The sequence below is a fragment of the Artemia sp. Qi Xiang Cuo genome, chromosome 4, assembly GCF_049724085.1.
Source record: "Artemia sp. Qi Xiang Cuo chromosome 4, ASM4972408v1, whole genome shotgun sequence".
Taxonomy (NCBI): domain Eukaryota; kingdom Metazoa; phylum Arthropoda; class Branchiopoda; order Anostraca; family Artemiidae; genus Artemia; species Artemia sp. Qi Xiang Cuo.
In genome coordinates this window covers 56739164-56765037 of record NC_142797.1, presented here as the reverse complement: position 1 = coordinate 56765037, position 25874 = coordinate 56739164, and the positions used below count along the sequence as shown (strand labels likewise).

Genomic DNA, 25874 nt, shown 5'->3' with positions numbered 1-25874 from the left:
ATTTTGGATTTTTGCCAGAAGAAAGATCATGGGTGTGCATTTTTTTTTTCCAGGGGTGACTGTATTGACCCAGTTGTCCTAGAATATCGTGGGAGGGCTCATTGGAACGGAAATTAAAAGTTCAAGTGCTCTTTTTAAGGGACCAAAAAAATGGAGGGCACCTAGGCCCCCTCCCACTCTCATTTTTTCCCAAAGTCAGCTGATCAAAATTTTGAGATAGCCATTTTGTTCAGCATGATTGAAAATATGTCTTTCAGGGTGACTTAATCCCCCACAGTCCTGGGGGGGGGAGGGCAGAAATTTATGAACTTTGCCCAATGTTAACATGAAGTATTGGTTATTGAAAACTAAACAGACATTTTCATGGGGATTTTTTCTGGTGCTGGGGGGGGGGGCTCAGGGGTTATGTGGGAGGATCTTTACATGGAGGAAGTTTTCATGTGGGATAGGACATTATTATGAAGGGGGCGCTGGATTTCCCAGCATTATTTAAATAAATGATCAGAAATTAAATATAAAAAAACGAGTTTTTCAACTGAAAGTAAGGATCAACATCAAAACATGGTTGGGTTTGCCCCCTGTTCAATACCTTGCTCTTTAAGCCAAAAATTTTTTAGTTAGTACTTTCATAAGAGCTATTTATTCTTATTAATGGCCTTTGTGATTAAGGGGCCATTTTTAAAGAATTGGAACAAAATTCAAACTTTAGCATAAAGAGCCAGGTATTGACTAGGGTGACGAACCCCCTAATATATGTATTAAAAATATATGAATATAGAAGTTTGTTATTTGTAAGTTATTTCGTAAGTTATGTATATTTATTACTAATAAAAACGTTTGTAAATAAAATTCAACAACATTCAAGAAAGCCATTTAACCAAATAAAAGTAGAATTAATATGCAAATTTGGTGTTGATTATTCATATACGGTGAGCCAAAGTCAAAACCTACATTAATTCTAAAACGTTCAAAAACTAAATAAAAAAACAAGTTTTTTTTAACTGAACATAAGGAGCAATGTTAAAACTTAAAACGAACTGAAATTATTCTGTATATGAAAGGGGCTGTCCCATCCTCAACCCTTTGTTCTTTAAGCTAAAGTTTGACTTTTCCACAACTCTATTTTTTTTAACAATAAAAAACTTTAGCATAAAGAGTGAGGCATTGAGGATGGGACAGACCCTTTCATATATGGAATAATTTCTGTTCATTTTATGTTTTAACGTTGCTCCTTACTTTCAGTTAAAAAAAACTTGTTTTTTTTTTATTTAATCTCATAATAGAAGCCAATATCTATATTTGGATTCAGCTGAAAGAACATTTTAAGTCAGCCTAGTGTTCCACTACATCAGACAAGAATTCCTGTGTTCCTGCTGGACATTGAGCTCTCACTACTCCTGTTACTTGGTCTACTTTGATTCTTTCTGTTGTTATATCCTCTTAACTTGTTTTCTGAATCTGTTTTGTCTATATTTCTTATTTCTGTATGTATTTTACTCTTACCTGCAACTTCCCTTCATTTTGCTTGGCATCTGAGGGATGAGGTGGCTCTGTTTTCCTTGTATTTTATATAATAATTTTTCTTTGTGTATTACTGCCTCTGTCTCCATTTTGTTTTCTCTTATATTATTGGGTGTGCTCCTTGCCAATTGTATTCTTTGCGCTCCCATTTCTGTTTCTTTATCTTGGTCTCCCCTATTTGGGAATAATTCTTTTTGAGACTGCAGTCTATTCTTTTCTCTCTCTATGGTTTTTACTGGAAATTATCCTATTTTGAGTTTATTGGGAAGATACCCCCTTTGCAAATGTCAGGAATATATGTTTCACCCCATGGAAGATATAGTGTTCCACTTGATTGTGAATTCCCTTGGGTATTTTTAGCAGAGTTGCATATAAATATGAATCTGAAAATGATTTTTTCTGGTTCACTGTCGTAGCTTTTCTTGAATTAATATCTAATTCTATTTAGTTTTTCCCAACCCTGTGTTTGTCTTGTCTTTGTCTGACATTATTTCAAGATTCAGCTACTAACTATTATTTCAATCCAAATGACAAACTCTCTTGAATGTCAAATTTCTGGTTTCCTGTGGAACTTGTTATAACTCAATTTGCCGATTATGTTTACAAGTTAATTTGTAGCATTTTATATTAATTCGTAAGACTTATTTTATCTGGCTAGGCTGCATCCATGCAGCCTTTAATATCCAGTATTTTAGTTAATATTTGTATTTCTGCACAATTTTTATAGCCTATACTGTAGGCTAATTTTCACCTGTATCTTTGGAAAACATGGGTTCTTTTAGTTATCTCTGGCAGCCTAGCTTTAATTGCTGCCACCAGCATAGGTGGGGGGAATCTACTCCTCCACACCTCTGCCAATATTAGGGAATTCTCTAATGCCACTAGAGTAACCTGGCTGTACTGCTTGGGTCAAGGTGACTTCAGTGTGCCATGGATCTCTATGTGTCCTGTCTCTGGCAGTTTCCACAGCTGTCAGGGTTTTGACAAGTGTACTTTCCCTGTGGTATAAAAGTTCTACGCTCCATGACCTCAGGCACCATAAAGATTATTCTTCTCAATTTGCTTTCTTTCCCATGGGGAAATATCTCTTGCTTAGTACAGCATTCTCATCCTATACAAAGCCAATCTAATCTCAGCCTCTCTCTAGGCTTCAGACACTAACTAGACTAATCAAAAAGTCTAACGTATAAAATAAAGAAATCTTACTATCCACTTTGAACTCAATGCAAGAACTGAACAAAACAAACTCCTTGTCCCTAGACCTGCAAAGTCACCTGGGCCCAGCATGTTGATTCCAGCCAATCCACACTCTCACCAACTGCAACATCACACTCAATTAAATTAACTTATTCTCCTTTTCCCTCTCCGTCACTTTTGACCAAAATTGCTGTCCAAAAATACATTTTTAACAAGGATGAGTTACCCTTGTAATTGTGCAATTAGAATCTGTGAATTTAACTTTGCAAAATGAGAGGAAAAACTGCCATAACTATTATCAAGAGGAAATTAAAGATTACTATGTAAAGGAAAGGGGATAATCAACGGAACCAAAGAAAGAGAAAAAAAATGACATTATCCAACAAAACAAGGACCAAAGGTTCCAACAGTCAGAACATCTTTGTTAAAAATTTTCTGATCCAATGCATCAAATAACTACTGACTTGATAGACTTTAAGTTTTAGCAGTATGTAGAGATTGTCAACCTTTTTGGAAGTTTTATCCTGATCAAGCAAATTTGCTTGATCAGGAATGTCATCCATTTCACCCATTTTGAAAATACTTGTCATCTATTTATATAGTTTGATAAAACTAGCTAATATCAGCTGATATTTGAAAGTATAATGTCAAAACTTCCTGAATGTATATTTTACTGACATTAGAAATATCACTTCTTGTTCAAATTAAAGTCATGCTACAAATTGCAATCTCAACATTCAGAGGGCTCAAACATGAAGCATTAGACACCCCTCCCTTGTATCACCCCACTTCCCTGTCCTTAACTTTGCTTAATAGACATGTTGTACCTTTTTTGACCTGTGATCATTCAGTAGGCTGTTTAGGGAATGTTACTAAATATTTAAATGCTAATAATTAACATAATTAAATCTTAATCAAAATTAAAGTGTCTGTCATAGTTAAATCTCCCATATTCCATTTGATTTTTAAAGGTGTCTGAGCTTTTTGATTACAACTATAAGGCTAATATTACAATATTAAAGATATATTCAGTAATGAAATTCAAAATGCCATATTTGTTTTTTACCATAGCTAGTATTTAAGTTTTAAGTGGCTGAGTTTCAAAACCAATGTACACCTTGAATTATCCTATCCAACAAGAACATGTTTCTACTATTAGTTAACTTTAACTGTTGTTGCCTGTTAATTTTAGCATGTGCTAATTGAAAAGCCAGACAAAATTAGGTAAAAAAGAAAGTTTTCAATGAAAGAAAATGATAAATTTGAAATGCACCAAGATTAATTTGAATAACATGTCTAATCTCAAACAAGTACAAGTTATTTTGAAGTAAAAATGAAACCTAAAATAAACAGCAATTACTACAGAAAATGAAATAAAATTCAATACAAGCATAAATTAGCAATAATTAGGGTATAGTAATCCTTAATACCCCCAAAAAGGCAATTGTCACCTGTATTTTACAAAAAGTGCATTTTTTGTATTGTTTTCTTTTTTTCTTCATGTCATAAATCTTATACTGTCCAAAGTTTTAGGAATTCTGATTATTATGGTATTATTGCCTTAAAATTTCCTTAAATCACGTTATCCATAAAAATAAGGAAAAAATCCTATAGAGTTGCTGGTTAGTGATGATCTTAGGACAGATGTTGCCCATCTTAGGACATACTCTACTTTTTGCTGATTATCCTTGTTCAGGGGTGTTGTGACACACATCCCAAATTCTAGTAATGGTTGCGCAAGACCCTTGTACAATTTGGTCATAACTTTGGATGATCTGTTGTGTACAGTATGCTTGATTATGCCAAGGGTCCAGGATGCTTTGGAAACTGTTGTTTATGCATGCTCATTAAATTTTAGTTCCTCATCAACAACAATTCCCAAATCTCTCCTCTCTGCCAAAGAATCAATCAATTGTCTTGAACCCTCCTCTCCTACCATATGGAACTGCCACCTTGCGTTTTCTCTCTCAAAGTGCATTGACTTGCACTTCTGAATGTTAAATTCAAGTTTCAACTTACTGGCCCATAGTGAAATCAAATTCAGGTCTTCTTATGTGGAAGCTCTTGTAACTGATGACTCTGCAGATCCAATAAGCTTTGAATTATCAGCATAAAGGCTCATCTTATTTCTTACAGCATCTGGAGCATCATTAATTGAAACATTGAATAATGTTGGACCTAGGATTGTTCCCACAGGCATGCCACTGCCAACTTCTCAGAAGAATTCTTGCTGATTGTTCCCAAATACCTTAACACTCTGCTTTCTTTCTGGAAAGAACTGTATCACCCATTCTACAACCTCCAGATGGTTACCAATAGGCATTAGTTTTATCTTCAGCCAGCAATGACAGACTTAGTCAAATGCTTTGACAAAATCTAAAAGGATCATGTCAACTGGAGTCTAGCAACTTAGTGATATAGTCATAAGCATCTATAAGATTTGTCTCAACTGAGTGCCCAGATCCAAAGCCATGTTGGCTGTCTCAGCAGTTTGTTGTAAAAAAAAATGTTTTGTGATTGTGGTATTCACAATTCCTTCAAGAATTTTACCAACTGTTGAGGTAATGATAGTGGGTCAGTAATTGGTGACATTATTCCTACTTCCACCCTTGTGGAAAGGTGTAATATTTGCATTTCACCAATCTTGAGGAACTAATTTGGTATCCAGAGACTTTTGGAACAGTTTTGTTAAGGGGGGGGGGGCAAGCTCCAAATCGGCCTCTTTTAAGGTCCAGGGATGAACCCAACCAGGGCTAACAGACTCATTTGGATTCATTCTTTTGAGCTGCAGTTCTATATCCACGGGTTTGATGGTGATACCTGGCATAAGTTTCTCAATATTGTAATCCAGCATTTCTGGCTAGGGAGCATTGGCTGGAGGTGTGAAAACTGACTTGAACTGCTTATTCAGGACTTCGGCAATATCTCCAGGATTGGTTATACTATTTTTACTAACTGAGAGTTCCGTTACTGAATGTCTACCAGGCTTTGGAATTGGCTCATATTTCCAAAACTTCTTTAGATTGGTTTTTGAAGCTAATGCTAAGGACTCCTCATATACTTGCTTGTAAGTTCTCTTGTAAGGTGCTGGACTTTATTTTACATCAGTCCAAAATTGTCATAATTGGCTTGTGTTGGAATGTCCTTGTACCTTCTCCAGAGTTGATTTTTCTGTCAGATTGCAGGTCTGATTTCTTTTGTCATGTAAAGGACCAATCTTGGTTAGCTAAATCTTGCCTGAGACCTTGTTGTAATTTGTAAACACATGCTTTCTAAAATGGTCTGTTTGTGGGCACAACTTTAGTTGACAAGTAATGGTTATATGGTCACTTAACCCAAAAGGTGGCTCTGGGTCAACATTTTGGATTTCTTCCTCTTCTTTAACAAATAGGAGATCCAGGAAAGTTGGGTTCTGGCCCCCTTGGTATGTAATTGGGAAATTAATAGCCTGATAACATGAATGTTCATGTAGGCACTCAAAGAGTGGGTCAGTCTGATCATCATTATTATCTGTAGTATCATAGCTATCAATCCATTAGATTTGGGGCAGGTTAATGTCTCCAACAATTAACACATTATGGGAAGGATAGCTCATCACTGAATTTGTAGTAATTGCAATGTGGGAACTTTTCTGACAGGGGGAGCTTGATCTTCTATAAATACATCCTACAACTAAAGGATGACCCTTTTGCTCAATCTTTATCCATACCTGCTCTACCCATGGCCATACTGAGAATCAAGTTTAAGAGTTCCTACCTTCAGCATTGATGTGGTATACAAGACAATTCCTCTTACTTCAGGATTCACAAGGTTTGAAACTATTGTAAACCCTATGATATGAATTTATGCATCAGTAAGTGACACTAAAGTTTTCTTTTGTCTAACTTCAGTAAAAGCAAACACTTCTTACTTCAGGCCTGGTTGACATCAAAGCCTTGATTTCATCTATTTTGGTGGTGGTGCAATCTACTTTACTGTAAAGCACTAACAGCCCCTATTTGTACTTAATATAGGCATCATTAATACCACTTAGCTCTGACTGATAACATTGGAAAGAACAACTACTTGAAGATTTTCTGCTGCTAACACTTGACATGGCACTGGCAAATGACTCATCATCATCTGATGTAAATATAGGGCTTATATTTGACATGTTTATAGTAAATCTTTATAAACAATACTATTTACATGGTTTGGCTAGCATCAATTTTCTTTACATCTCCATTACCCGCAACCCTGGAGAGGCTCCAGGATCTTGAGAGTTTTTTGGGACAATCTTGTCCAAAAAACTTTAATCATTAAGTTAATTTCACCACATGCTTGTCTTCTGTACAGTTCCTCATATAATTTCTGCCTTTTCTCTCAGTTGTTGTTTGGTACATCATTTCTGAACTGTACTTTCCCTTTTGTCTCCAATGATTTCTGGAGAATCAATTTTTTGGTCTTGAAGTCATGGAAAGAGAACATAATATGTGGTGGGTGCAGAGGGTTTGGGGTTCCAGAACCCTTTGGATTCACTAGATGGTGGACATTTAGATAAGAGATAAGATAAAATATTTATTTTGAAAAATTACTATTGCAAGCCCCAAAGGGCCGAATTTGAATTTCGGAGTCGATAAATATCAAAGAAGCCAGAAAATCCTAATAAAAGTAACACAAATAAAAAAAAAACTGATAAACAATGCCAAAATAAAAGTGTTGGAATGATGTGTCATTCCTTTGTCAAAAATTTTGAAAACTGCAAAATGTCCTCAAGTTAAAAAAAATAAAAATAAAAACTGATTAAAATAAAAAAGGTAAATAATTTATACATTCAAAAAGGTTTAAAAAAGAAACATAAAAAGGGGGAGGGAACAAAACAAGCAAACAAACAAAAGAAAAACTAGCTGTTTCTTTTATCTGTTAGGAAGGGGATAAAGTTTTTTTTTTATATCTGAAGATAGAGCAATTAATGGGGGACAAGATAGAAAGGGGCTCAGAAACAGTCCTTGACTATAAAATTGGTTATGTACAAATTAACAACTAATTATTATATCAGTAAAAAAAGGAATAAAAGATTTTTTTGTATTGCAAGGTAGTACAAGGAATGGGAGATAAGGTGGGGATAGGCTGGGACACAGTTTGTGGAGGATGATTTCTGTCAGGTACATGGTATTCAGGTAAAAAGTTTGCAGTACAGGGATTCAAAAGTGCCGACTTACCAAAACAGAGGCACAAATTATTTCTTCTGTGCTCAAGGGTCTGTAGTTCTGAAATATTTAACAAATGGAAATATGGTACCTTGCCCTCGTTAAAAATGATTCTTAGACCTCTCTTTTGGACATTTTCAATCTTTTGTGTTGCTTCATTTGAGAGGACAGGGTGCAACACAGGACAAGCATACTCTAATATGGGACGCACAAGTGATTGGGGGCAACTAAATTTATTTAAAAGTTTAAGGGGGGAAAGCGAGAAGTTTGCTTGTCGTAGGATATTATTTTTGTGGGCGTCCAATTTCAAATTGGTAGAAATTGTAACACTAATGGGTGTCCAATTTCAAATTGGAAGAAATTGTAACACCAAGGAGCTTAAGAGATGTGACAGAGGTTTCAGTAGGAATAGGAATAAGAAAAAGGGAAGGGGATTTAAGGAAATTTACTGAAACTGTTGTAGATTTAGAAGGGCTAACTGTCATGTCAAGAGAAGAGGCCTTGCAGGCAGTATCTTGGAGTATGCCCATTGGGTTGCTAAAAATGTTTTTATGACATATCTCTAAAACTGTCAAGTCGCCGACAAAATTCCACCTATCGTTAAAAAGGGTTGAAAGGGTGTTAATCATAAGAGAAAAAAGGAGAGGGCCTAGAATAGTCCCCTGAGGAATGCTGTTAAATATGGGGAGATGATTTGAGAAACAATTTAGATATTTAACTGCTTGAGATCTATTAGAGAGAAAAGAGGCAACAAGCTTAACCAGGCAAGTTTCAATGTGGAATTCGTTTATAAGTTTATCTATGAGTAAATTTTGGTTAATCAAATTGAAAGTTTTTAGAAGATCAATGGAAATCAGATTAAGCCAAGTGTTAGGTTTTTCAAGTAATTTACCCATGGTATCAAAAAGATGGGTCAGATAATGAGAGGTTGACATGGATTTGAGATTACCAAACTGTTGATATACTAGTTAGATAGTATTTAAATAGCTAGGTATTCATTGCCAAACTGTGCATCATCTGTTGCAACTCCAAAGACCACCGTATTTAGTATTCTTTTTTGTCTATCACAGTCTTCAAAGATTAGAGTCTGCCTGGCCTTCAAGTTATTCATTGAGGGCTTCCCCCAGGGCAGTTGCCTCAGCTCTAACTAGGTCTTTCAGCACTTGCTTGTCTGTGGCAACACCTGAGAACCTCTCCAGGGAGCAGACTCTTTCTTCAAGGCTTGTAAATTATATTATCTTACAAAAAAATAACTTATTCTTATTAGTCTATTATCAATGGTATCTTCTTTTTGAATATACAAAAAATCAGCAGGCCAAATTCGACTTTCAATATATGTTGTTTGTCAAATTTTTAGTAAAGGGAAAATGATACTCCAGGCAACTTAAGGAATGACAAGCGAAACTTATTTGTGAAAAAATATCTGGACATGAAGTATTTATGACAATCTATTTAGTTGCCTGTTTAAAGATATTCCAGTACTTCATTGCATGAAATTAAACTTAGAGGTTGCTTTTACACTGATAATGGTCAAAAGGTTAAAAAAATGTGTCCAGAGAGAATATTTAGCCCAAGTATAAGATTTTCAGTTATGCCAATGCTTTTTATCACAGGTGCACATTATTGAAGAGAGAATCATTCACAAAATTAGATCCGCGTCATTGGATGCTCAAGTTAGGCCACTGTCTCTCTGCAAACCCTGCCCTTTCACCACCACCTTCTTTGAAGGAAGGCAGACATGCTGCACTTGTTTTAAACTGGGATCATACAAGGATTTTCATCTCAATGATAAGACTACTAAAAGGTGGTACATGGAATTTTGGTGCAAAAACGAGATAAATTATGACTTGGACCTGGTTGGAAAGTAAAACAGTGCAAGATGTGGGACTTGATTGACAGTGCAAAAGTTAGCTGTGATCCAGTACCAAATTGAGCCAAGTTAAAGCTGTAGACTAACTCAGTACTAAAACAAGCTAAATCTTGAATCCGTTAATATATATGCTAACTGTCAGATGCACTTGTTTATCTTCCGTTGCTAACTTTTAATAGAAAAGTAAGAAAGTTGCAATTTTTTTAAATTACAAACATACATAGAGAATCAATCTGTTTGATTGGAGGCATAAAATCTGCCCATAAGCTACCCAATACCCTGTTCTCACCACCAGTGTATCCCAGCCACTTCTGAACCCCAGGCATTTTCCATACAAGAGTACTAAGATCTGCTTGAAAATTGGCAACTAGATAGCTATGGTGAAGGAAGCTTCCCTTCAGGAAGTTTATGTAACTGGGCTCTTTTGATCCATACAATAATATGCTTCAGATTTTAGGATTTGGGGATTCTCAGAACTTAGGATCTTTGGAGCCCTCTAGCCCCTGTACCATTAAACGTATGTTGTCCAGAGTGTCTCTAGGCTCTTTGGTAGTAGGTATATGTCTATCAAATCAAGTTTTTTGTCCCTTCTCTAGCAATCCACTGAGGAAATGATTAATCTCATACAATCAATCAAAAATACCATTTCTAATTATTGTCTACCATGCTATATTTTAGTAATGGCTACCTTGCACATCAGACCAAAGATGGCGTTTACATCTGGTTCAAACAGAATAGTTTCTCTATAGATAATTGCTAAGCTACTTCCATCAAATGCCAATAGTAAATGAATTGCCTCTTTGTTGTTGTTGTTTGGGGTTTGATGTGTTCAACCAATAGGTCATATGCTTATTGCCTCTTGTTTACAATAGATTATGTTGTATATACAATTGCTCTTTTTGAAGTTTTTTCATCTTTTTAATCAACAGAGAATTTACATTTGCTTTGATTTACTAATCATTTAATACCTTTCAGAAAGAATGATGAGTCAAGACGTAAATAGTTTTTTTGCAGACCATGAAAGTAGAGATGGTGTACGGATGTCATTTAACTGTTGGCCTGCAAGCAGGATTGAAGCTGCTAAACTTGTTCTACCTCTTGGGGTCATGTACACACCATTTAAAAAGCGGGAAAGTAAGTTGTATTTTAATTACAAGCTCTTGTTCAAGCTAGAATTAAAACCCAAAATTTAACATATGTAAGTAGTCTTAGATGGTAATAAAGGGTATTAACTTAAATTGAATCAGAGCAATAAAAGGAGGTTTGGCTAGTCTTAAAAAGGCCTTTCAATAGTTTTCTTCATTAAAAAAAGTAGATACAAATCTCTTGGGGGCTTCTTAGTTCTTGCAAAGCCATTGGCTGTGCCAATGAACATCACTGTTATAAAACAATATTGATGGGTTTTTATTCATAGGGATTGACAAAGCAATATATGAGACACACATGGTGATAAAATATTACCATGAAAAGAAATAGCATTATTCCAAATATGTCAAGGTGTATATTACATTGTTGTATTATTATATGAGAGGGGTAATGTTGGGTTGGGTGTTGTGATATAGGTTTCTTTTTTAAGAATTAAACAAGATGTACAATGCAATATTGGTATATGTCACTGAATAATGTTTTGTCATTTGGTATATAAGATTTAAATGGGAGATATTTACAGCAATAAATGTCTTAATGGCTAAAAATTGCTGGTTGAAAATGTCTATACAAACCAAAGTAGGTTCATAATACTGCATAGAGAAACTATGAAAAACATTGATTTTGACACAAATTATTTGAAATTTGAGGCTAATTTCTATCATACTGATCAAAATGTCCATAAAATGGTATTAAGAATGGGGTCTAAGTTATGATCTTGCAAGATTCATCAAAGGTTCTACTTATTCCATAAATTTTTTGATTTACAAAATAGAAAAACAGTGAAATTAATAGGTTATTTTAAAGCCATGAACATGAGTGTAATGGTGTGAATTAGGTGCTAAAACTAATATTCAGAAACGCTTTCCACCTGTAAAGTCTTGCTAATTGACACTAAAAAGCAAAGCTGGGCAATCCTTGAATTACTTTAAAGTTGTCAGTAGTTTTATAGCTAGAAGTAGACTACTGGAATATTTTTGCTCCAGTCATGGCTGATTTCCATCCTCCAATGAAGCTCCCTTGGCTCTTGTGGAAACATCCAGTAGAATGAGCTTTATTGTGAATTACGGGGGGGAGGAGGAAATTTTTGAAGTTTTCCATTAGAAAAAAAAAACAAACAAATCCCTCCCCCTTTAGACGTGGGTAATATATTTTGCCCCTCTCCTATCGCTAAATTTTTATAAATTGACGCTACTGGGAATGAGACCTATCGGAGAAATTTTCCGAGTTAAAAAGAATGTAAATGAAGTAATGAGAAATCTGTTAAGGAAAGTGTGTTTTTATTTCATTTTGTCACTACTAAAGACTAAATGTACGCAAAAGTATGCAAGTTCATTAATTTATTTACGAAAAATATCCTATAGACAGATTTACAGACAAATCCCAGAGGATTTATTATGCTAAGTGACAAGAAATCTATTGGTCCATGCATTTAAGCCTGAATTAAAAAAACAATCTGGTGATGATGGAGTGTCCGTTTATGCTGATTGTGGACACATTAGATCCTGAGCAGAAGACCTATGGGGTAAGCAATTGGTTTGGAGACCTAACTTTTGTTAATATTTAAAGGATAAGTAGTTCAGCTAGGTGAATGAAATATTCAGTGATTTCCTGGATTTCATGTTCAATCTGATTCCTATGAACTTCATTCACCTTGCTCTACTACTTTGTCTGAAATATCAGAGGAAATGGATCTGGAAAGTGATATTTTTAGTGTTTTCTATATTATATAAGTGTCTATTTTATTACTGTCTTTGTAATGTTTGTTAATTTTAGAATTGTTGTCTCCATTATTATCTTGAGCTGTGTGGGTTTTCCTTTGCTTTTTTGTCAATTTTTTTGTTTGGGGGGGGGGGGGGGGGGGGGTAGCAATAAATAAATTTTCATTGATTGTTTTAGCATATTATTAAATAAGTAGACTTCTTATAATTTTTTTTCAGATGCATTCATCCTTCAATATGACCCAATTGTGTGCAGGACAAACAATTGTAAAGCCATTCTGAATCCTCTTTGTACTGTTGATTATAGAGCTAAACTTTGGAGTTGTGTGATCTGCAATCAGAGAAATGCTGTAAGTAAGATACGATTTTTGCTGTGATGGTTCTAGCCTCTTGTGCTCGGGACAAAATCCTGATGTCCGGCCAAAATCCTGATGATTTTCTCCAATATTTTTTTTATTTTCGTTTAGAACTTACGATTATATCTTTTTGAACAGGATATTTCTTGAAGAAAAGTTTCTGATAAAATCCACTTATTTTTACACAGGACTCTAAATATCTAAACATCTGCCATTTTTCTACTCGAAATCTTAGAAACGTTGACGTTCCCTACAAATGGGGCACTCTGGCACCATAATAATCAGGCTTTCAATCTTCTTCCCAAGGGAAGTGAAAAAAAAACTCCAGGAAGAGTTAAATCCTACAATTTCTCAAAAAAATGTGGTGATATTAGTTTGCTATTTGGTTAAATGGCTTTTGAACTCAAAACGTCATGTCTTCCATCCACCTATAATTTTATTTCCACCTATAAAGCTTATTCCACCTGACTAAGCCTAATTAGCTGTTATTCAGAAGAGCCCATACAGCTCTATAATTTTGTTTTGAAGCCTAAGAACTTCCCATCTTGCAATCTTTCATAATTTATCTCGCAATTCTCTTGAGTATCAATGTGACCAGTTAAATCGGTCTAATTTAAAGGTCTTTGGGGGCATCAGAGAATATTTCTCTAAGGGCCTCAAACATGAAAACTGTTTGGGCTACAATTTTTTCACATTATTCTTCGGAAATTCTGAGTAGAAGTGTTTAGTTGGGCCAAGACTGTCGCAAATTCAAAACAACTTAGCTTTTTGAAACTTTACTTTGGATTCGAGCAGTTGAATGAGTCACAAACACACTGAAAAGGGCTTCGGACCCAGCCTAAAATCTAATAAATTTTTGCAATTTAACTGATATTTTGTTTAGTTTTTTTGACAATAATAACTGCTTCCTTACCCAAAATAAAATCTAGTGCACCTCCACGGTCAAAATATGGCTCTTGTCAACTATGGTGGTGATGGAAAACAATATCCTATTAAGAATGATCATCTTCGAATTTGAGTTGCTTTCTTTTCCTGTTTTAGTTTCCAGCAAGTTATGCACATGCAAGTGAAACCGAGATGCCTGGTGAACTTTACCAAGAGTCCTCGACAGTTGAATATTCTATCTCAGTAAGTAAATTCTTCTTTTGTTATAGTACCTTTATCTTTAACGTTTTGTGCAAATTAAATGTTAACGTTAACTGTTTATGTAAATAGCACTGTATATAAATAATATAACAGTAATATCACGGGTCAGTGTTTTGCCCTACATCCTCGGCGTGTACAAACAGCTCCTCCCATTTAATCTGTCATTAACGGGTCAGTGTACAATGTTGAAGCCAAGTTTCGCGTTCAAGAGAAATCTGACGTGTCTACCCGTGAAAAAAACGAATATTGCTTATGTTTATAGTTGTTTAGATGTTCTCCGGAGCACTTGCATCTCGGTCCGGGTTTGTATAATGGTTGAGATAGGAAATGATCGTACTGTATCATATCTATATACAGTGGTAAATAGAGTATACCTTGCCCTAGGCCTTAGTTCCTCGTGTGCCTCCGGTGGTGATAGACGTAAGCTCTCTCACGGTCATATTTTTTACTAGCTGTGTCCAGTGAGGGCTTTGGAATGCGATGCAGACAAATGCTCTTGAATCCCAGTAATCTTTTCCCTAATTGTTGGTTCAAATGACTGTTTTGTGAACCCTAAAAAGGATTGAGAGGATATTAAACAGTTTCAACTTTAGATGTAGAGTGTTTCTGAGATTTCTAAACTTGCTGAAGTCTTTGGGGCGACTCAAGTTCATTCAGTGAAATATTTAGTAAGCCATGGCAATCCTGCTAGATATCTGCGCCCAATAACCAAGATATTTTGCGTCAAGCTTGTAGTGCTGATGCTCATTTGCGTCAAGCCCGGGTCAATATTAACCGAAACTCTAAAAAAGTGGAATTTTGATACCAATAAACATATCAAAACAGTCGGTTTATTAGTAGATATCTAAGTTATACTTCTGGGGGTTTATGTTCCTTCCTGTGCTAAGTTATACTTCTACCAGTTTATGTTCCTTCCTGTGCTAATTGGGATTGCGTAATATGTTATGAAGGACAGGTTTCTGACATAATTCATGTAGGTCAGATTTCTTCTTTATAATAATGTAGTCAAACATGTTTTGGGAGTATGCAGTTTTTTATTAAAAAATTGGACACTTAATCAGAATTGTTTGATTGACATTTAAAAAGGGGTAATGAGATTTGCGAATTGGAGTATAGGATTTACGAATTTGATCCTATTAAGGTGGAGAAAAAAAGAAAAGGGTTTAGCATTTGCAAAAAAAAAGGGGTAATTAGTGATTGGATAATTTTTTAACATGTAATCTCTGAATAAAATATTTTTGGAGCATGTACATGACGATGGAGAAAAAGGGTTAAAATGATTAGCAATTACGAGCGAGGATCCCCCCACTGGTTCCTGGCAGTAGGCTACGCATATCAAGTTGAAAATTTTACAGAATGAGGTATTTGAGGTGGAACTTGAACTAAATTAAAATACACTATGTGCACGCAGATTTTCAAAATGGCATATCTCAAAAAGGGATTTGTATATTAAGTTGGAACTTTCAGAGAGTGCTAAAAGGGAAAGTCAATTCACCAAAAGGAAATATGTGCATGCTCAGGCCTGAGTAAAAGGGTTAAAGTGATTAGCAAATACGAGCGAGGATCCCCCCACTGGTTCCTGGCAGAAGGCTACACATATCAAGTTGAAAATTTGACAGAATGAGGTATTTGAGGTGGAACTTGAACTAAATCAAAATAAACTATGTGCACGCAGATTTTCAAAATGGTATATCTCAAAAAGGGATTTGTGTATTAAGTTGGAACTTTCGGAGAGTGCTTTAAGGGAAAGTCAATTCACCAAAAAGAAATATGTGCATGCTCAGGCCTGGATAAAAGGGTGAAAGTGATTAGCAATTACGAGCGAGGATTCCCCCACTGATTCCTGGCAGTTGACTACGCATATCAAGTTGAAAATTTGACAGAATATGGTATTTGAGGTGGAACTTGAACTAAATCAAAATACACTATGTTTACGCAGATTTTCCAAATGGCATATCTCTAAAAGAGATTTGTGTATTAAGTTGGAACTTTCAGAGAGTGCTTAAAGGGAAAGTCAATTCACCAAAAGGAAATATGTGCATGCTCAGGCTGGGGTTGAGTTGCACAGGAGTTGAGTTGCACGGAAGGTTGAGTCGCACGAGGGTTCAGTTAAAGGGGGTACAGTTACACGGGGGTTTAGTTAAATGGGGTCGAGTTGCACGAGGGTTCAGTAGCACAAGGGTTTAGTAGCACGGGGGTTCAGTTGTACGGTTTTTTTTATCAACATCATTTGTCAGATAAATCAAATAAAATTGACAAAATCTAAATTTCAGAATAAATAAATGCTTTAAGAGCATCCTTTATCGGATATGTTAGATAAAATTGACAAAATCTAAGTACCAGAGAGAATAATGTTTTTTTTATTAACATCATTTGGCAAATACTTCGGGTAAAATTAACGAAATGTAAGCACCAGAGTGACTAAATTTTATATCAACATCTTTTTCTCGAATACAGAGGATAAAATTTACAAATTCTAACTGTTAGATTGAATTATTTTTTTTTATCAGCATCCTTTGGCAGACACATCGGATAAAATCGAAAAAATCTAAATTTCAGAATGGATAAATTCATTATGAACATCCTTTGGTCGGATATGTTGGATACAATTGAAAAAATATATGAGTCAGAGTGAATAATTTCTTGTTTATCAACATCATTTGTAAGATACATCAAATAAAATTGACAATATCTAAATTTCAGAATGAATAAATGCTTTAACAACATCCTTTATCGGATATGTCGGATAAAATTGACATAATCTAAGTATCAGAGTGACTAAATTCTATATCAAAATCCTTTTCTCAGATACATAGGATAAAATTGACAAATTCTAAGTGTTAGAGTGAATAATTTTTTTTTTATCAACATCCTTTGGCAGATACATCGGATAAAATTGACAAAATCTAAATTTCAGAATGGATAAATTCATTATCAACATCCTTTGTCGGATATGTCGGATAAAAATGACAAAATATAAATTTCAGAATGAATAAATGCTATAACAATATCCTTTAACGGATATGTCGGATAAAATTGACAAAATCTAACCATAAAAAGAAACAAATTCTATAATAAAACCATTTTCTCTGATGCAAGGGAAAAAATTAACAAATTACAAGTGTCAGCCTTAATAATTTTTTTTTATCAACTCCTTTTGTCATATGAATAGAATAAAATTGACAAAATCTAAATTTCAGAATGGATAAATGCTTTAACAACATCCTTTATTGGATATGTTGGATAAAATTGACAAAATCAGAGTGACTAAATTCTATATCAAAATCCTTTTCTCGAATACATAGGATAAAATTGACAAATTTTAAGTGTTAGAGTGATTAAAATTTTTTTATCAATATCCTTTGCCAGATACATCGGATAAAATTGACAAAATCTAAGTATCATAGGGAATAAATTCATTATCAACATCCTTTGTAGGATAAAATTGACAAAATATAAGTATTAGAGTGAATATTTTTTTTTTATCTACAACCTTTGCCAGATACATCGAATAAAATAGACAGAATCTAAGTGTCAGAGTGAATAAATTTTTTTTTATCAACATCCTTTGTCAGATGCATCAAATAAAAATTGACAAAATTTAAATATCAGAATGAATAAATGCTTTAACAACATCCTTCATGTGATTTTTCGAATATAATTGACAAAATCTAGATATCAGATAGATGAACTTCTACACCAACATTCCGTTCTCGGAATAATAGATTAAAATTTTCAAAATTCAATTTTTAGATGGAAGAAATTCTCTCTTATATCAAATTTCTTTGCTAATTACGTTGGATACAACTTACAAAATCTAAGTATCGGAGTGACTACATTAATTATCAACATCATTTGTAGGAAATGTTGGATAAAATTAATAAAATCTGAGAATTAGAGTGATTAAATTCCATATCAATATCTTTTTCTTGGATACATGGGATAAACTTGACAATATCTAATTATCAGACTGAATAAATGCTTTATCAACATTATTTTAATGTATTATCAACATCATTTGTCGGCTAAAACATCTAAAATTAACAAGATAGACCTTGAGTGTACCCCGTAGCGGCGCATAGATAGTGAGAGAGACATGCACAGTCAAAATAACATTAGTTCATTTTTAAGGCTAATTTAGACTAGGTTGCGTGAGCGCACGTAACCTAGTCTAAATTAACCTTAAAAAATGAAATAAAGGATGTTCTTAAAGCATTTATTTATTTTGAAATTTAGATTTTGTCAATTTTATTTGATTCATCTGACAAATGGAGTTGATAAAAAAAAAATTATTCAGGCTGGCACTTGTAATCTGTCAATTTTTTCCTTTGTATCAAAGAAAATGATTTTGTTATAAAATTTAGCTATGGTGATACTTTGATTTGGTCAATTTTATCCGATATATCCGATAAATAATATTGTTATAGCATTTATTCATTCTGAAATTTAGATTTTGTCAATTTTATCCGACATATCCGACAAAGGATGTTGATAATGAATTTATTCATTCTGAAATTTAGATTTTGTCAATTTTATCCAATGTATCTGCCAAAGGATGTTAATAAAAAAAAATTTATTCACTCTAACACTTAGAATTTTTCAATTTTATCCTTTGTATCTGAGAAAAGGATGTTGATATAGAATTTAGTCACTGATACTTAGATTATGTCAATTTTATCCGACATATCCGATAAGGGATGCTGTTAATTCATTTATTTATTCTGGAATTTTGATTTTGTCAATTTTATTTGATGTATCTGACAATGATAAAAAAAAATTTATTCACTCTAACTATTACATTTTTTAAATTTTACCCAACATATCCGACAAAAGGATGTTGATAATGAATTTATTCATTCTGAAATGTAGATTTTGTCGATTTTATCCGATATGTCTGCCAAATGATGTTGATAAAAAAAAAATTTATTCACTCTTACACTTAGAATTTGTCAATTTTGTCCTCTGTATTCGAGAAAAGAATGTTGATATATAATTTAGTCACTCTGATGCTTACATTTCGTCAATTTTATCCAATGTATTTGCCAAAGGATGTTAATAAATAAAAAAGTTATTCACTCTGATACTTAGATTTTGTCAATTTTATCCGACATATCCGATAAAGGATGTTGTTAAAGCATTTATTTATTCTGAAATTTAGATTTTGTCAATTTTATTTGATGTATCTGACAAATGATGTTGATAAAAAAAATATATTCACTCTGACATTTGGATTCTGTCAATTTTATTCTATGTATCCGAGAAAAGGATGTTGATATAGAATTTAGTCACTCTGATACTTAAATTTTGTCAATTTTATCCGACATATCCGATAAAGGATATTGTTATAGCATTTATTCATTCTGAAATTTAGATTTTGGCAATTTTATCCGACATATCTGACAAAGGATGTTGATAATGAATTTATTCATTCTGAAATTCAGATTTTGTCAATTTTATCCTATGTATCCGAGAAAAGGATGTTGATAAAAAAAATTTATTCACTCTGACACTTGGACTCTGTCAATTTTATCCTATGTATCCGAGAAAAAGGATGTTGATATAGAATTTAGTCACTCTGATACTTAGATTTTGTCAATTTTAACCGACATATCCGATAAAGGATGTTGTTGAAGCATTTATTTATTCTGAAATTTAGATCTTGTCAATTTTATTTGATGAATCTGACAAAAGATGTTGATAAAAAAAAATTATTCTGAAATTTAGATTTTGTCAATTTTATTTGATGTATCTGCCAAAGGATGTTGATAAAAAAAAATTATTCACTCTAACACTTAGAATTTGTCAATTTTATCCTATGTATTTGAGAAAAGGATGTTGATAAAGAATTTAGTCACTCTGATACTTAGATTGTGTCAATTTTATCCGACATATCCAATAAAGGATGTTGTTAAAGCATTTATTCATTCTGAAATTTAGATTTTGTCAATTTTGTTTGATGTATCTGACAAATGATGTTGATAATGAATTTATTCATTCTGAAATTTAGATTTTGTCAATTTTATTTGATGTATCTGACAAAGGATGTTGATAATGAATTTATTCACTCTGACACTTAACGAAAAAATGGTATTCCAACTCTTGCATTTCAACGAAAGAAATCCAAAATGAACTTTGAAAAATCAAGAGAATGTAACTGTGACAAGGTAAATCACAACAAGACACTACTGAAATATTCCAACTCTTGCATTTTAACAAAAAAAATCCAAAAATGAACTTTGAAAAATGAAAAAAATGTAACTGTGACGAGGTAAAGCACAATAAAACACTACTGACATATTCAAACTCTTGCGTGTCATGAAAGAAATTGAAAATTAACTTTGAAAAATCAAAAGAATGTAACTGTGACATAGTAAACCACGACAAAACACTACTGAAATATTCCAACTCTTGCATTTCAACGAAAGAAATCCAAAATGAACTTTTGAAACATCAGAAGAATGTAACTGTGACAAGGTAAAGCACAACAAGACACTACTGAAATATTCCAACTCTTACATTTCACGAAAGAAATTCAAAATGAAATTTGAAAAATCAAGAGAATGTAATTGTGACTTATTAAACCACGATGAAACACTACTGAAATATTCCAACTCTTGCATTTCACTAAAGAAATTCAATATCAACTTTGAAACATCAAGAGAATGTAACTGTGATTAGGTAAAGCACAACAAGAAACTACTGAAATATTCCAACTCTTACATTTCATGAAAGAAATTCAAAATGAACTTTGAAAAATCAAGAGAATGTAACTGTGACAATTTAAAGCACAACAAAAACACTACTGAAATATTCCAACTATTGCATTTAAAATAAAGACATACAAAATTAACTCTTGAAAAATAAAGGGAATTTAACTGTAACAATCTAAAGCACAACAAGACACTACTAAAATATTCACACTCTTGCATTTCAACGAAAGAAATCCAAAATGAACTTTGAAAAATCAAGAGAATGTAACTGTGACAAGGTAAAGCACAATAAAACACTACTGAAATATTCCAACTCTTGCATTTCATGAAAGAAATTCAAAATGAACTTTGAAAAATCAAGAGAATGTAACTGTGACATAGTAAACCACGACAAAACACTACTGAAATATTCCAACTCTTCCATTTCACGAGAGAAATCCAAAATGAACTTTGAAAAACCAAGAGAATGTAACTGTGACAAGGTAAAGCACAACAAAACACTACCGAAATATTCCATAGCAAAAAAATTTCGTTTTTAAATGGGCACCAAGTAAAGAAAAACCACACGGAATCAGGCAACAGAGTCTCTCAAACCCGTAAAAATGACTCAAACCCCCGTGCAACTGAACCCCCTTTAACTGAACCCTCGTGCAACTCAACCCCCCCGTGCAACGCAACCACAGTTAACTAAGCCCTGTGGAACTGAACCTGTATGTAATTGAACCCCCGTGCAACTGAACCCTCGTGTAACTCAACTCCCGTGCAACTCAACCCCATTTAACTAAGCTCCCGTGCAACTGAACCCCCATGTAACTGAACTCCTGTATAACTGAAACCCCGTACAAATGAACCCCCGTGCTACTGAACCCTTGTGCTACTGAACCCTCGTGCAACTCGACCCCATTTAACTAAACCCCCGTGTAACTGTACCCCCTTTAACTGAACCCTCGTGCAACTCAACCCCAGCCTGAGTATGCACATATTTCCTTTTGGTGAATTGACTTTCCCTTTAAGCACTCTCTGAAAGTTCCAACTTAATACACAAATCCCTTTTTGAGATATGCCATTTTGAAAATCTGCGTGCACATAGTGTATTTTGATTTAGTTCAAGTTCCACCTCAAATACCACATTCTGTCAAATTTTCAAATTGATATGCGTAGCCTACTGGCAAGAGCCAGTGGGGGAATCCTCGCTCGTAATTGCTAATCACTTTCACCCTTTTATCCAGGCCTGAGAATGCACATATTTCTTTTTGGTGAATTGACTTTCCCTGTAAGCACTCTCCGAAAGTTCCAACTTAATGCACAAATGCCTTTTTAAGATATGCAATTTTGGAAATATGCGTGCACATAGTGTATTTTGATTTAGTTCAAGTTCTACCTCAAATACCTCATTCTGTCAAATTTTCAACTTGATATGCGTAGCCTACTGGCAGGAACCAGTGGGGGAATCCCTGCTCGTAATTGCTAATCACTTTAAACCTTTTATTCAGGCCTGAGCATGCACATATTTCCTTTTGGTGAATTGACTTTCCCTTTAAGCACTCTCTGAAAGTTCGAACTTAATACACAAATCCCTTTTTTGACATATGCAATTTTGAAAATCTGCCTGCAAATAGTGTAATTTGATTTAGTTCAAGTTCCACCTCAAATACCTCATTCTGTCAAATTTTCAACTTGATATGTGTAGCCTACTGCCAGGAACCAGTGGGAGGATCTTCACTCGTAATCGCTAATCATTTTAACCCTTTTTCTCCATCGTCATGTACATGCTCCAAAAATATTTTATTCAGAGATTTCATGTTAAAAAATTATCCAATCACTAATTACCCCTTTTTTTGCAAATGCTAAACCCTTTTCTTTTTTTCTCCACCTTGATAGGATCAAATTCGTAAATCCTACACTCCAATTCTCAAATCTCATTACCCCTTTTTAAATGTCAATCAAATAATTCTGATTATAGTGTCCAATTTTTTAATAACGAACTGCATACTCCCAAAACATGTTTGACTACATTATTATAAAGTAGAAATTTGGCCTACATGAGTTATGTCAGAAACCTGTCCTTCATCACATATTACGCAATCCCAAATAGCACAGGAAGGAATATAAACTGGTAGAAGTATAACTTAGCACAGGAAGGAACATAAACTCCCAGAAGTATAACTTAGATCTCTACTTTTATTGTGCTGATTTCAAATAAATAAGTTTCATAAAGTTTAGTTTTACCAATTAAAAGCTAGGAGCCTGAGAAAATTTGCTTGATTTTCGAAAAAGGGGCAAACACCCTCTTAAAGTCATAGAATCTTAACGACAATTACACCATCAGATTCAGCTTATCAGAAAACCGTATTGTACAGGTTTCAAGCTCCTATCAAAAAAAATGTGGAGTTTTGTATTTTTTTTGCCAGAAGAAAGATCACGGATGCGTTTTTATTTTAATTTTTTTTTCAAGGGATGATTGTATCTACTCAGTGGTCTTAAAATATCGTGAGACGGGTCATTTGAACAGAAATGAGAAGTTCTAGTGCTGTTTTTATCTGACCAAAAAGACTGGAGGGCAACTAGGCCCCCTCCCCCACCCATTTTTCCCAAAATCGTCCGATCAAATCTCGAGATAGCCATTTTGTTCATCATAGTTGAAAGACCCAATAACTATGCCTTTGATTATGACATGACCCCCTCTCCCTTATAGCCCTAGGGTAAAGGTCTTTAAGTCATAAAATTTGCCCATTGTTTACGCATAGTATTTGTTATTGGTATGTAAGTATACATTTTCGGTAGGGTGGGGGGGGAGGTCGAATTTTCTGTTTTTTTTTCCAGGGGTGGATTTTCCATGGGGAGGGAAGTTTTCAGGGGGTAAACTTGTCAGGGGAAATTATACACTTGGGAAATTTGCCAGAATTCCTATACAAAATTCTTCTTATATGTCTTGCTCTCTTTTTTTTTGCCTCAATTTTACGCGTGGAGTTGTTAAGGGTAATTGTCCGGGGTTAAATTTTCACCGCAAGTGAATTGTCTAGAGGATATTTCCGTGGGGAGGAGGATTTCTCCGCGGAAGTGGGGCCAGATTTCCTGGCATTAAATAAAAACGATCAGAAATTAAATAAAAAAGACAAGTTTTTTCAACTGAAAGTAAAGAGCAGCATTAAAACTTAAAACGAGCAGAAATTATTACGTAAATGAAAGGGATTGCCCACTCCTCAAAACCTCGCTCTTACGCTGAAGTTTTAATTTTGTTCCAATTCTCGAAGAACGACTCCTGAAACACAAGGGTCGTTTAATTAGAACAATAAGAAGCTTTTTTTTGAAAGTACTCAAAACTTTAGCGTAAAAAGCGATGTGTAGAGTAGGGGGCAACCCCCTTCATTTACGTAATAATTTCTGTTCGTTTTAAAATTTTAATGCTGATCCTTACTTTCAGTTGAAAAAACTTGTTTTTATTTCTTTTAATTTCGCCAAGGAACGTAACTTTGAATATATTTTCTATAATTAAGAGATATGAATTCGGAATACCAAGAAACGCTTAAGTAAAATTGTTTTGTTATGAGAGAATGGTTTAAATTTCCCAATGTTTTCTTTTTCTTGTGGAAATATTCCATCTCTCTCACATTTCCTTTAGTGAAAGAAAAACAATTTAGCTATATGTAGTTATATATACTGAAACGGTTGTTTTAAAGAAAAAAAAAACGGTATGAACGGTATCTATGGGTACTTAAGTATCGATTTTGAGAATTAAAAAATCACTTGGACGACGGATAGTACAACAAAACTCTGAAAACTTAGAAAAAATAAAAACATTAATTAAATTTAATACAAATTTAACAAAGTTTGGATTTTTAACAAAATCTTTTCAGTAGAGCAAACTATAATTAAAAATTGGAGGAAAAATGCCTTGTTCATATTATAAAATGAAATATGTTGGAAGGCGTTAATCCCTTATTGAGAGACGAAATTGCGTTCCCTCTTTCGTCAGTCTCCCATACTGGTTGGTCAATATATCTATTGAGACTCGCCTTTCGTTTAAATTGTCTTTATTAAATTGTTGAATGGCAATATTTTTTTGTCTCTAACTTGAGGTTTTACGTTCATTTATCTCTTCTAGTCTGGAATTAAGAATATCCCACCAGTTTTTCTCTATGTTGTCGACACGTGTATTGAGCCAGATGAGCTAAATGCTTTGAAGAGAACTCTGCTTGACTCACTACATAGCTTACCACCGAATAGTTTATGTGGTCTCATCACCTTTGGAAAGTACGTCTATATTCATGAGATAAATCCACTGTAAGTAACTTTTGTTGTTACGTTTTTTTGTTTCATGTTTACCTCAGTCCATTTTCTACTGGGCCGACTGTACCGAATCAATGGTCCTATAAGGTCGGAACAGGGCTCATTCGAAAGGAAATTAAAAATTCTAATGCCCTGTTTAAGTGACCAAAGAGATCCGTGTGCAACTAGCACCCCTCCAGCGTCTCTTGTTTTTCCAAAGATATTCGATAACAATTTTGAGATGTCGTTTGTTTCAGCATAGTTGAAAGGTCCAATAGAAATGCTTCTGGGGAAAAGGCTGTTGGTTATCCACTTCGTCCATGTTTATCTATAGCATTTCTGTAAGTTTCCAAATTGTTTTCATATAGGAAGTTTCCAATTTTATTTCCCAAAAGTCATTTTTCTTTCCGCTTTAAAATAGAATGACGGTCGATCGTCTCTATTGGCAAACTAATCTAGGGCCAAATGAAAAGAAGGTCGTCCTCAAATGGGGTGGAAGAATGTCACAAGGAAACATTTAAGTGAAATGGGAATTTCTCGGGAAGCAATTATGTCTGCCCTTTTAAAACCTGATCGATTTTCATGTGTGGAATTAAGTCTGATAAAAAGAATAAAAAAGTTAAATTTACCTTTTTTGTTCTAATGTTTCAATTATAAGCATGGAAGGAACATAAAATTTTTGAGTCACAAGATTTTTTACATGTAACCCCTTTATTTTCTCGTGGTCGCCCATAATATATTGTGGCTAG

The 25874-nt window shown here is 34.0% G+C and overlaps 1 protein-coding gene across 2 annotated transcripts in view; it reads left to right on the top strand.

The window, feature by feature from the left end:
- LOC148953264 (protein transport protein Sec23A-like) overlaps positions 1-25874 on the top strand; it is a 75834-nt gene that overhangs the window by 7260 nt on the left and 42700 nt on the right. For both annotated transcript variants that reach the window (XM_089088432.1, XM_089088431.1), the window contains exons 2-5: positions 10753-10911; positions 12864-12994; positions 14042-14128; positions 24962-25140. In XM_089088432.1, the coding sequence (XP_088944558.1) occupies positions 10758-10911; positions 12864-12994; positions 14042-14128; positions 24962-25140 (551 nt within the window). In that variant the 5' untranslated portion in view covers positions 10753-10757. The remainder of the gene's footprint in view (positions 1-10752; positions 10912-12863; positions 12995-14041; positions 14129-24961; positions 25141-25874) is intronic.